At 53.7% G+C, this 13,313-nt stretch overlaps 1 protein-coding gene across 2 annotated transcripts in view; it reads left to right on the top strand.

The window, feature by feature from the left end:
- LOC138801701 (phosphatidylserine decarboxylase proenzyme, mitochondrial-like) overlaps window positions 1-13,313 on the top strand; it is a 112,853-nt gene that overhangs the window by 93,390 nt on the left and 6,150 nt on the right. For both annotated transcript variants that reach the window (XM_069984779.1, XM_069984778.1), the window contains exon 7: window positions 3,204-3,364. In XM_069984779.1, coding sequence (XP_069840880.1) covers window positions 3,204-3,364 — 161 coding nt within the window. The remainder of the gene's footprint in view (window positions 1-3,203; window positions 3,365-13,313) is intronic.

Here is a 13,313-nt window from a genome sequence, read left to right on the forward strand (position 1 = left end):
ACAGACTGGGGTAGTTATATAGGATGGCCGGGGGTCCAGGATGTAATGACCCCCCCCCCCCTGATCTCCGAGCACAGACTGGGGTAGTTATATAGAAGGCCGGGGGTCCAGGATGTAATGACCCCCCCCCCCTGATCTCCGAGCACAGACTGGGGTAGTTATATAGGAGGCCGGGGGTCCAGGATGTAATGACCCCCCCCCCCCCTGATCTCCGAGCACAGACTGGGGTAGTTATATAGGAGGCCGGGGGTCCAGGATGTAATGACCCCCCCCCCCCCCCTGATCTCCGAGCACAGACTGGGGTAGTTATATAGAAGGCCGGGGTCCAGGATGTTAATGACCCCCCCCCCCCCCCCCTGATCTCCGAGCACAGACTGGGGTTGTTATATAGGAGGCCGGGGGTCCAGGATATAATGGGACCCCCCCCCCCCCCCTGATCTCCGAGCACAGACTGGGGTAGTTATATAGGAGGCCGGGGGTCCAGGATGTAATGACCCCCCCCCCCTGATCTCCGAGCACAGACTGGGGTAGTTATATAGGAGGCCGGGGGTCCAGGATGTAATGACCCTCCCCCCCCTGATCTCCGAGCACAGACTGGGGTAGTTAGATAGGAGGCCGGGGGTCCAGGATGTAATGGGACCCCCCCCCCCCCCCTGATCTCTGAGCACAGACTGGGGTAGTTATATAGGAGGCCGGGGGTCCAGGACATAATGACCCCCCCCCCCTGATCTCTGAGCACAGACTGGGGTAGTTATATAGGAGGCCGGGGGTCCAGGATGTAATGACCCCCCCCCCCCCCCCCCCCACCCCTGATCTCCGAGCACAGACTGGGGTAGTTATATAGGAGGCCGGGGGTCCAGGATGTAATGGGACCCCCCCCCCTGATCTCCGAGCACAGACTGGGGTAGTTATATAGGAGGCCGGGGGTCCAGGATGTAATGACCCCTCCCCCCCTGATCTCCGAGCACAGACTGGGGTAGTTATATAGGAGGCCGGGGTCCAGGATGTAATGGGACCCCCCCCCCCCCCTGATCTCCGAGCACAGACTGGGGTAGTTATATAGGAGGCCGGGGGTCCAGGACATAATGACCCCCCCCCCCCCCTGATCTCCGAGCACAGACTGGGGTAGTTATATAGGAGGCCGGGGGTCCAGGATGTAATGGGACCCCCCCCCCCCTGATCTCCGAGCACAGACTGGGGTAGTTATATAGGAGGCCGGGGGTCCAGGATGTAATGGGACCCCCCCCCCCTGATCTCCGAGCACAGACTGGGGTAGTTATATAGGAGGCCGGGGGTCCAGGATGTAATGACCCCCCCCCCCCCCCCTGATCTCCGAGCACAGACTGGGGTAGTTATATAGGAGGCCGGGGGTCCAGGATGTAATGACCCCTCCCCCCCCTGATCTCCGAGCACAGACTGGGGTAGTTATATAGGAGGCCGGGGGTCCAGGATGTAATGGGACCCCCCCCCCCCCCCCCTGATCTCCGAGCACAGACTGGGGTAGTTATATAGGAGGCCGGGGGTCCAGGATGTAATGGGACCCCCCCCCCCCCGATCTCCGAGCACAGACTGGGGTAGTTATATAGGAGGCCGGGGGTCCAGGATGTAATGGGCCCCCCCCCCCCCCCCCCTGATCTCCGAGCACAGACTGGGGTAGTTATATAGGAGGCCGGGGGTCCAGGATGTAATGACCCCCCCCCCCCCCCCTGATCTCCGAGCACAGACTGGGGTAGGGAGACCTGTCAGTCACAGCAGAACCAAAACACAGATTAACCCTGACATTGCCGGACAGAACTCAGCAGAGGACATCGGGTGCATCTCCAAACCAGGGTGAGATAAACCAGTGTTCACACACAGCAAAACAACACACAGGAAATCAGCCGCACAGCAATAACGCTCCGCAGAGATACAGTCCTGTCCTCTGTCCTGATCCCTACAGGTATATACTATATTATATATGATGGGGATCCCCTGTGTCCTGATCCCTACAGGTATATACTATATTATATATGATGGGAATCCCCCTGTATACTGATCCCTACAGGTATATACTATATTATATATGATGGGGTTACCCCTGTATCCTGATCCCTACAGGTATATACTATATTATATATGATGGGGTAACCCCTGTATCCTGATCCCTACAGGTATATACTATATTATATATGATGGGGTTACCCCTGTATCCTGATCCCTACAGGTATATACTATATTATATATGATGGGGTTACACCTGTATCCTGATCCCTACAGGTATATACTATATTATATATGATGGGAATCCCCCTGTATCCTGATCCCTACAGGTATATACTATATTATATATGATGGGGTTACCCCTGTATCCTGATCCCTACAGGTATATACTATATTATATATAATGGGGATCCCCCTCTATCCTGATCCCTACAGGTATATACTATATTATATATGATGGGGTTACCCCTGTATCCTGATCCCTACAGGTATATACTATATTATATATGATGGGAATCCCCCTGTATCCTGATCCCTACAGGTATATACTATATTATATATGATGGGAATCCCCCTGTATCCTGATCCCTACAGGTATATACTATATTATATATGATGGGGTTACGGTCCCTCTATCCTGACCCCTACAGGTATATACTATATTATATATGATGGGGATCCCCCTGTATCCTGATCCCTACAGGTATATACTATATTATATATGATGCGGTTACCCCTGTATCCTGATCCCTACAGGTATATACTATATTTTATATGATGGGGTTACCCCTGTATCCTGATCCCTACAGGTATATACTATATTATATATGATGGGGTTACCCCTGTATCCTGATCTCTACAGGTATATACTATATTATATATGATGGGAATCCCCCTGTATCCTGATCCCTACAGGTATATACTATATTATATATGCTGGGGTTACCCCTGTATCCTGATCCCTACAGGTATATACTATATTTTATATGATGGGGTTACCCCTGTATCCTGATCCCTACAGGTATATACTATATTATATATGATGGGGTTACCCCTGTATCCTGATCTCTACAGGTATATACTATATTATATATGATGGGAATCCCCCTGTATCCTGATCCCTACAGGTATATACTATATTATATATGCTGGGGTTACCCCTGTATCCTGATCCCTACAGGTATATGATATATGATGGGGTTAACCCTTTATGCTCTCTCTAGGCTCCTTGCTCTCGGTCAGCCCCCATGTTGCTCGGTGGGTCCCCGGACTCTTCTGTCAGAATGAGCGGGTGGTCCTCAGCGGACAGTGGCTCTTTGGCTTCTTCTCCCTCACTGCTGTAGGTGCCACCAATGTCGGCTCCATCCGCATCTATGGCGACTCAGTAAGTATCTGAAGGAGACATGAGGGAAGTTTGATGATATTTGCTTCAGCCAATTTGCTTATTTGTGTCATGAAATTCAAATTGATCCAAACTGAACCTTTATGTAAAACGAAGTGCATTACAGCAGGTAACCGACTGCCGCCTCATTGCCGCTCACACAACCGACTGCCCCCTCATTGCCGCTCACACAACCGACTGCCCCCTCATTGCCGCTCACACAACCGACTGCCCCCTCATTGCCGCTCACACAACCGACTGCCGCCTCATTGCCGCTCACACAACCAGCTGCACTTCAAGGGAATAGGAGCAGTTCTGTTTGTTCCAGACATTAAAAAGGGATTTAGTGGCAAAACCCCATAATAAAGCGCAGCGAAAAGCCTGTACTAATAATAGTGTGCACAAGGCCTTACAGAGTATTACTGCTGGAGGGCGAGAGGGGCAGGAAGAGCCATGACCCCACAGCTGGAAGATGGCCGTGACCATAGAGGGCCGAGGACAGAACACTGAAGCAGTACTCACCCACTCACTGGATGGTGGGAGTAGTAGTAGCACTTTCTTGGACTCTGTAAATCCTAGAACAGCCAGTGGATGGTGGGAGTAGTAGTAGCAGCAGCAGCACCTTCTTGGACCCTGTAACATAGTAACATAGTAAATAAGGTCGAAAGAAGACAAGAGTCCATCAGGTTCAACCTAGGAAAATCCTACTGTGTTGATCCAGGAAGGCGAAAAACCCCTATGGGGCAGAAGACAAACGCCCCACCACAGGGAGAAACTCCCCCCCCCCCCCCCGACTGCAATGGCAACCAGAATAATCCCCGGATCAACGTATCACCAGAAATCTAATGCCCATAACTTGTAATATTATATTGTTCAAGAAAATCATCCAGGCCTCCCCTGTACTTATATAATGAATCGGCCATGACAACATCATGTGGCAGAGAGTTCCACAGTCTTACCGCTCGTACAGTAAAGAACCCGCGTTGATGCTGATGATAAAATCTTCTTTCCTCTAGACGTAGAGGACGCCCCCTTGTCATGGTTACAGACCTAGGAGTAAGGAGACCCCTACAAAGATCTCTGTACTGTCCATTCATATATTTGTACATTGTGATCAGATCGCCCCTAAGACGTCTTTTTTCTAGCGTAAATAACCCCAAGCGTGATAACCTGTCCTGGTCCTGTAACCCACCCATTCCCTTAGTGACCTTTGTTGCCCTCCTCTGCACCTGCTCCAGCTCAGCTGTGTCCTCCTTATATACCAGTGCCCGATGCTGTACACAGTATATACCATGTGTGGTCTGACCAGTGATTTATAAAGAGGCAAAACTATGTTCTCATCTTTAGCATCTCGACCTCTTTTGATGCCTCCCATTATTTTATTAGCCTTGGCAGCTGCTGCCTGGCACTGATCACTATAGATGAGGTTACTGTCCACCAATACCCCCAGGTCCTTTTCGGCAGCAGTGTTACCCAGTGTTTTATTATTTAGCACATAACTGTACTTATTATTTCTATGGCCCAAATGCATAACCTTACATTTATCCACATTAAACTTCATCTGCCATTTCTCCGCCCAAGCCTCTAGCTTCTCCAAATCCCTCTGTAATATGATATTATCCTCCTCTGTACTGATTACTTTACCCAGTTTAGTATCATCTGCAAAAATGGAGATTCTACTCTGTAGCCCCTCTACAAGATCATTAATAAAAATATTAAAAAGAAGTGGACCCAACACTGACCCCTGTGGTACCCCACTAGTAACTGTGACCCTACACTGACCCCTGTGGTACCCCACTAGTAACTAAAACCCACTCTGAATATGTTCCATCAATGACCACCCTCTGTTTTCTATCACACAACCAGTTACTTACCCAAATCCTGTAGATCCTAGAACAGCCAGTGGATGGTTGGAGTAGTAGTAGCACCTTCTTGGACTGCCTGATTAAGCTGCAATCTTACTTTTATTAAGTCCTGTGCTGTCTGCTAATTGCAGCCAAGTGGTCATCTGGACGTATGTAGTCACGGTCCTGAGCGGGTTCCAGCGCTGTATTCACGTCCCTCTAGGTGTGATTGACAGCGCACAGGCACAGTACAGCGGGAGAAGAGGCTGCTCTACTACACCGCACAGGCACAGTACAGCGGGAGAAGAGGCTGCTCTACTACACTGCACAGGCACAGTACAGAGGGAAAAGAGGCTGCTCTACTACACCGCACAGTACAGAGGGAGAAGAGGCTGCTGTACTACACCGCACAGTACAGAGGGAGAAGAGGCTGCTGTACTACACCGCACAGGCACAGTACAGAGGGAGAAGAGGCTGCTCTACTACACCGCACAGGCACAGTACAGCGGGAGAAGAGGCTGCTCTACTACACCGCATAGGCACAGTACAGCGGGAGAAGAGGCTGCTCTACTACACCGCACAGGCACAGTACAGCGGGAGAAGAGGCTGCTCTACTACACCGCATAGGCACAGTACAGCGGGAGAAGAGGCTGCTCTACTACACCGCACAGGCACAGTACAGCGGGAGAAGAGGCTGCTCTACTACACCGCACAGGCACAGTACAGCGGGAGAAGAGGCTGCTCTACTACACCGCACAGGCACAGTACAGCGGGAGAAGAGGCTGTTCTACTACACCGCACAGGCACAGTACAGAGGGAAAAGAGGCTGCTCTACTACACCGCACAGGCACAGTACAGAGGGAAAAGAGGCTGCTCTACTACACCGCACAGGCACAGTACAGAGGGAAAAGAGGCTGCTCTACTACACCGCACAGGCACAGTACAGCGGGAGAAGAGGCTGCTCTACTACACCGCACAGGCACAGTACAGAGGGAAAAGAGGCTGTTCTACTACACCACACAGGCACAGTACAGCGGGAGAAGAGGCTGTTCTACTACACCACACAGGCACAGTACAGAGGGAGAAGAGGCTGCTGTACTACACCGCACAGGCACAGTACAGCGGGAGAAGAGGCTGTTCTACTACACCACACAGGCACAGTACAGAGGGAGAAGAGGCTGCTGTACTACACCGCACAGGCACAGTACAGCAGGAGAAGAGGCTGTTCTACTACACCGCACAGTACAGAGGGAGAAGAGGCTGCTGTACTACACCGCACAGGCACAGTACAGCAGGAGAAGAGGCTGTTCTACTACACCGCACAGGCACAGTACAGCAGGAGAAGAGGCTGCTCTACTACACCGCACAGGCACAGTACAGCAGGAGAAGAGGCTGCTCTACTACACCGCACAGGCACAGTACAGCGGGAGAAGAGGCTGTTCTACTACACCGCACAGTACAGAGGGAGAAGAGGCTGCTGTACTACACCGCACAGGCACAGTACAGCAGGAGAAGAGGCTGTTCTACTACACCGCACAGGCACAGTACAGCAGGAGAAGAGGCTGCTCTACTACACCGCGCAGGCACAGTACAGCGGCAGGGATTGCTGTCTTAGGGCTGGTGGTGTTTGACCGATGCTAGAGGTGGATGGGACTGACAACTGCTGGTGAATCCTGACAGCCGCCCAGGGTGTGCTTCCTGCTGGTACACGTAGCCACAAAGTGGTATTTACATACTGGTTCTGCTGAGTGATAAGGTGGAGGCGTTCTGTGTTTTCACTTTTCCAGCAAAACTCACCCTTACACTACAGAGAGAAATAGGCAGCGCTCCATAGCGAGGACGCAACTCTGGTATTAGCGTAACAGAGCGCAGCGGTCAGGGCCCCCGGGAACAAAGACACACAGGACACACAGTGGGCCCTATAGCTAAGACCCCCCACACTCTCCCTACCTACTTGCAGTGCAGGTCCTAAACAACCAGTCCGCAACTGGGCGACGATCCCTGCACTCAAATAAGTGTGAACACAGACAAGACACAGTACAGACGAACAAGGTACAATGACAGCAGACAAAGCAAAGTCACAAAGACACACAGAAGGACAGGACCAAGAAAGAAGCAAGGAACAGAGGACCAAACGAACGGAGGACGAAAGCCAGAGATGCAACCAGGTAACGGTGAAGCCAAAGCCAGAACAGTGAAGCCAAAGCCAGAGATAAAGCAAGAAGAACTGAGCACTACGCAAGGAAAACTGAGGACTAAGGAGAACACTGAAGCAAAGCAAAGAGATCAGGAACTAGGAATACAGACAAAATCACAAAGGCCGGATCTAGCAGACAGACAAGCTGCAAAACTATCAAGAGCTCAGAGTGAAGGGAGGGAGAAGCTTATAAGGGATCAGAAGTCCCGGACTCCAAGCGGATAGGTGGAGCAGGAGAAACACACAAGAAATCCAGAGGTGAAGAGACCTGTCAATCACACCACAGCAGACACAATTAGTGAACAGACCACAACAAGGAAAGTGCAGGGAAAACTGAGAAAACATGGACCGGATCACAAAAGACAAGCAGAGGACATAACAAAACCAGGCACGGACTTAATGCCAAAAGCGCAATCTTTGGCGCAGTGGTCGCATCTTCACCGCAGAGGGTGGCACAGCAGCCACTCCCGATATCCACCAGGGATAATAATCACAGCCCCCTCCTCTGGGTATATTGGGCGCAGGACGGCAAGAGCTGGATAATGGAAAAGGTTGTCCGATAAAAAACGAAAATTAGACCCAACGCTTTTAAAAACCGATCCGGTTTCTTTTTTTAAGAGTCCCATAACAATAGCAGGACAAGCCAGGCTGTGAGGTGGAGGCAGAAGCTGTCTCCTAGACCAGCTGCATTGTTATGGCTGCCGCACACTGGTAGGACATTATTGGCTCCTGGTGGCCGTTGGTGGGCATACTGGTGGCAGTTGGTGGGCATACTGGTGGGACATTATTGGCTCCTGGTGGCCGTTGGTGGGCATACTGGTGGGACATTATTGGCTCCTGGTGGCAGTTGGTGGGCATACTGGTGGCAGTTGGTGAGCATACTGGTGGCAGTGGGTGCGCATACTGGTGGCAGTTGGTGGGCATACTGGTGGCAGTTGGTGCGCATACTGGTGGCAGTTGGTGGGCATACTGGGGGCTGGTTGGTGGGCATACTGGTGGGACATTATTGGCTCCTGGTGGCAGTTGGTGGGCATACTGGTGGCAGTTGGTGAGCATACTGGTGGCAGTTGGTGCGCATACTGGTGGCAGTTGGTGGGCATACTGGTGGCAGTTGGTGAGCATACTGGTGGCAGTTGGTGGGCATACTGGGGGCTGGTTGGTGGGCATACTGGTGGGGGCATTATTGGCTCCTGGTGGCAGTTGGTGGGCATACTGGTGGCAGTTGGTGAGCATACTGGTGGCAGTTGGTGGGCATACTGGGGGCTGGTTGGTGGGCATACTGGTGGGACATTATTGGCTCTTGGTGGCAGTTGGTGGGCATACTGGTGGCAGTTGGTGAGCATACTGGTGGCAGTTGGTGCACATACTGGTGGCAGTTGGTGGGCATACTGGTGGCAGTTGGTGCGCATACTGGTGGCAGTTGGTGGGCATACTGGGGGCTGGTTGGTGGGCATACTGGTGGGACATTATTGGCTCCTGGTGGCAGTTGGTGGGCATTCTGGGGGCTGGTTGGTGGGCATACTGGTGGGGGCATTATTGGCTCCTGGTGGCAGTTGGTGGGCATACTGGTGGGACATTATTGGCTCCTGGTGGCAGTTGGTGGGCATACTGGTGGGACATTATTGGCTCCTGGTGGCAGTTGGTGGGCATACTGGTGGCAGTTGGTGGGCATACTGGTGGCAGTTGGTGGGCATACTGGGGGCTGGTTGGTGGGCATACTGGTGGGACATTATTGGCTCCTGGTGGCAGTTGGTGGGCATACTGGTCGCAGTTGGTGAGCATACTGGTGGCAGTGGGTGCGCATACTGGTGGCAGTTGGTGGGCATACTGGTGGCAGTTGGTGCGCATACTGGTGGCAGTTGGTGGGCATACTGGGGGCTGGTTGGTGGGCATACTGGTGGGACATTATTGGCTCTTGGTGGCAGTTGGTGGGCATACTGGTGGCAGTTGGTGAGCATACTGGTGGCAGTTGGTGCGCATACTGGTGGCAGTTGGTGGGCATACTGGTGGCAGTTGGTGCGCATACTGGTGGCAGTTGGTGGGCATACTGGGGGCTGGTTGGTGGGCATACTGGTGGGGGCATTATTGGCTCCTGGTGGCAGTTGGTGGGCATACTGGTGGCAGTTGGTGAGCATACTGGTGGCAGTTGGTGGGCATACTGGGGGCTGGTTGGTGGGCATACTGGTGGGACATTATTGGCTCTTGGTGGCAGTTGGTGGGCATACTGGTGGCAGTTGGTGAGCATACTGGTGGCAGTTGGTGCACATACTGGTGGCAGTTGGTGGGCATACTGGTGGCAGTTGGTGCGCATACTGGTGGCAGTTGGTGGGCATACTGGGGGCTGGTTGGTGGGCATACTGGTGGGACATTATTGGCTCCTGGTGGCAGTTGGTGGGCATACTGGGGGCTGGTTGGTGGGCATACTGGTGGGGGCATTATTGGCTCCTGGTGGCAGTTGGTGGGCATACTGGTGGGACATTATTGGCTCCTGGTGGCAGTTGGTGGGCATACTGGTGGGACATTATTGGCTCCTGGTGGCAGTTGGTGGGCATACTGGTGGCAGTTGGTGCGCATACTGGTGGCAGTTGGTGGGCATACTGGGGGCTGGTTGGTGGGCATACTGGTGGGACATTATTGGCTCCTGGTGGCAGTTGGTGGGCATTCTGGGGGCTGGTTGGTGGGCATACTGGTGGGGGCATTATTGGCTCCTGGTGGCAGTTGGTGGGCATACTGGTGGGACATTATTGGCTCCTGGTGGCAGTTGGTGGGCATACTGGTGGGACATTATTGGCTCCTGGTGGCAGTTGGTGGGCATACTGGTGGCAGTTGGTGAGCATACTGGTGGCAGTTGGTGGGAATACTGGGGGCTGGTTGGTGGGCATACTGGTGGGACATTATTGGCTCTTGGTGGCAGTTGGTGGGCATACTGGTGGCAGTTGGTGAGCATACTGGTGGCAGTTGGTGCACATACTGGTGGCAGTTGGTGGGCATACTGGTGGCAGTTGGTGCGCATACTGGTGGCAGTTGGTGGGCATACTGGGGGCTGGTTGGTGGGCATACTGGTGGGACATTATTGGCTCCTGGTGGCAGTTGGTGGGCATACTGGTGGCAGTTGGTGAGCATACTGGTGGCAGTTGGTGCGCATACTGGTGGCAGTTGGTGGGCATACTGGTGGCAGTTGGTGCGCATACTGGTGGCAGTTGGTGGGCATACGGCGGGCTGGTCGGTGGGCATACTGGTGGGGGCATTATTGGCTCCTGGTGGCAGTTGGTGGGCATACTGGTGGCAGTTGGTGGGCATACGGCGGGCTGGTCGGTGGGCATACTGGTGGGGGCATTATTGGCTCCTGGTGGCAGTTGGTGGGCATACTGGTGGCAGTTGGTGGGCATACGGCGGGCTGGTCGGTGGGCATACTGGTGGGGGCATTATTGGCTCCTGGTGGCAGTTGGTGGGCATACTGGTGGGACATTATTGGCTCCTGGTGGCAGTTGGTGGGCATACTGGTGGGACATTATTGGCTCCTGGTGGCAGTTGGTGGGCATACTGGTAGCAGTTGGTGGGCATACTGGGGGCTGGTTGTTGCCGCTGATGCCTGGAGTACTGCCATTACTGACCAATAACTGCTGCTGTATCTTTCCCTTCTGGCTTGTTGAACTTCCATTTTTGCCACCACGATTAGTTGACGGCCCAGCGACCACTTCCTCCCCTGATAATGATGATCCTGCCTTTTGACCTAGATGCGGTCTGCGACATCATCATCATCATAGTGTATGAATCTTTCTTTGCCACCTCCAGGGGCTGGTGATACCTTCCTACCCTACCCTGGTCCTAGCCGACCTCAGCTGGCAGGCAGAACATTTTCCTTTCATTTTCATGGACCTAGACCTTGGCTGAGACTGCAAGGGGAGCTCTAGGCTTGCCAAAAGATCTTGGGAGCATGGCTCCCCAAATATCAGGGGCACACTGACAACAGGAGAAGGGGCAGTGTCTTCTCTTGCTACAGAATGGTGATGTCTAGTTGATGGCTTTGAGTTTGGCTACTGTCTAGTGCGGAGCTGTGTTACCCATTCTAGGACTGCAGGCTGGGTAGTAAACACACAGCCCGGACCTTACAGGCAGCTCTACCCTATTGCCAGGCCTGTTTCTAGCACCACAACCACTTACGCCTCCCACCTTCACCGCTAGTTCTGCCGCTGTATCAAAAAGTACAATGAAAGTGGTAGTGGTGGATCACTGAAGTAGACTCCAACTTACTATACTGCTAAAATGATGGATGAACAGGACTGAGGATGTGAGCCGTGCATCAAAGGGTTAAAATAACCCAGGACACTGACTGACAGCTGAGCGAGCAGGAGGCCGGGCAGCAGAGACACTGACAGCTAAACGGGCAGGAGGCCGGGCAGCAGAGACACTGACAGCTAAACGGGCAGGAGGCCGGGCAGCAGAGACACTGACAGCTGAGCGGGCAGGAGGCCGGGCAGCAGAGAAACTGACTGCTGAGCGGGCAGGAGGCCGGGCAGCAGAGACACTGACAGCTAAACGGGCAGGAGGCCGGGCAGCAGAGACACTGACAGCTGAGCGAGCAGGAGGCCGGGCAGCAGAGACACTGACAGCTAAACGGGCAGGAGGCCGGGCAGCAGAGACACTGACAGCTGAGCGGGCAGGAGGCCGGGCAGCAGAGACACTGACAGCTGAGCGGGCAAGAGGCCGGGCAGCAGAGACACTGACAGCTGAGCGGGCAGGAGGCCGGGCAGCAGAGAAACTGACTGCTGAGCGGGCAGGAGGCCGGGCAGCAGAGACACTGACTGACAGCTGAGCGAGCAGGAGGCCGGGCAGCAGAGACACTGACTGACAGCTAAGCGAGCAGGAGGCCGGGCAGCAGAGACACTGACTGACAGCTGAGCGAGCAGGAGGACGGGCAGCAGAGACACTGACTGACAGCTGAGCGCAGTGGCGTAGCTACCATGAAGGCAGGGAAGGCAGTTGCTACGGGGCGCCGCACTGCAGGGGACCGGCCTGGCCCGTCTCCCCTGTCTTCAAGGTAGCTACACTACTGATAGTAAAGCACCCTGTCAGAGACGCAGAAGGGAGCGTCTGCAATCCCCTCTTAAACACCTCCGCACCTCCCCCGGACACAGGCTCAGAGCATCCTGCACCAGTGTCCCCCTCTCTACAAGTGGAACAGTCCTGGGACGTTCCGATAAGCCCTGCCCCCATTGCGGCAAACCTCGCCCCCCAGCGCCCACCGCGGGTGGGATATTCGCTCATCGCACATGGCCTGAGGAGGAGACACAGCAGGAAGATGGTAACTATCACTACCAGCTGGAAGTCACCAGCTTCCCTGGCATCCTGTATAATGGGGTCACTCAGCCTCCCAGCATTCTGTATAATGGGGTCACCAGCTTCCCTGGCATCCTGTATAATGGGGTCTCTTACCCTCCCTGGCATCCTGTATAATGGGGGTCACTCAGCCTCCCAGCATTCTGTATAATGGGGGTCACTCAGGTTTCCCAGCATCCTGTATAATGGGGTCACTCAGCTTCCCTGGCATCCTGTATAATGGGGTCTCTTACCCTCCCTGGCATCCTGTATAATGGGGTCACTCAGCTTCCCTGGCATCCTGTATAATGGGGTCTCTTACCCTCCCTGGCATCCTGTATAATGGGGTCACTCAGCTTCCCTGGCATCCTGTATAATGGGGTCACTCAGCCTCCCAGCATTCTGTATAATGGGGTCTCTTACCCTCCCTGGCATCCTGTATAATGGGGTCACTCAGCTTCCCTGGCATCCTGTATAATGGGGTCTCTTACCCTCCCTGGCATCCTGTATAATGGGGGTCACCAGCTTCCCTGGCATCCTGTATAATGGGGTCACCAGCTTCCCTGGCATCCTGTATAATGGGGTCACTCAG

The sequence above is a fragment of the Dendropsophus ebraccatus genome, chromosome 9 (genome assembly GCF_027789765.1).
Source record: "Dendropsophus ebraccatus isolate aDenEbr1 chromosome 9, aDenEbr1.pat, whole genome shotgun sequence".
Classification (NCBI taxonomy): domain Eukaryota; kingdom Metazoa; phylum Chordata; class Amphibia; order Anura; family Hylidae; genus Dendropsophus; species Dendropsophus ebraccatus.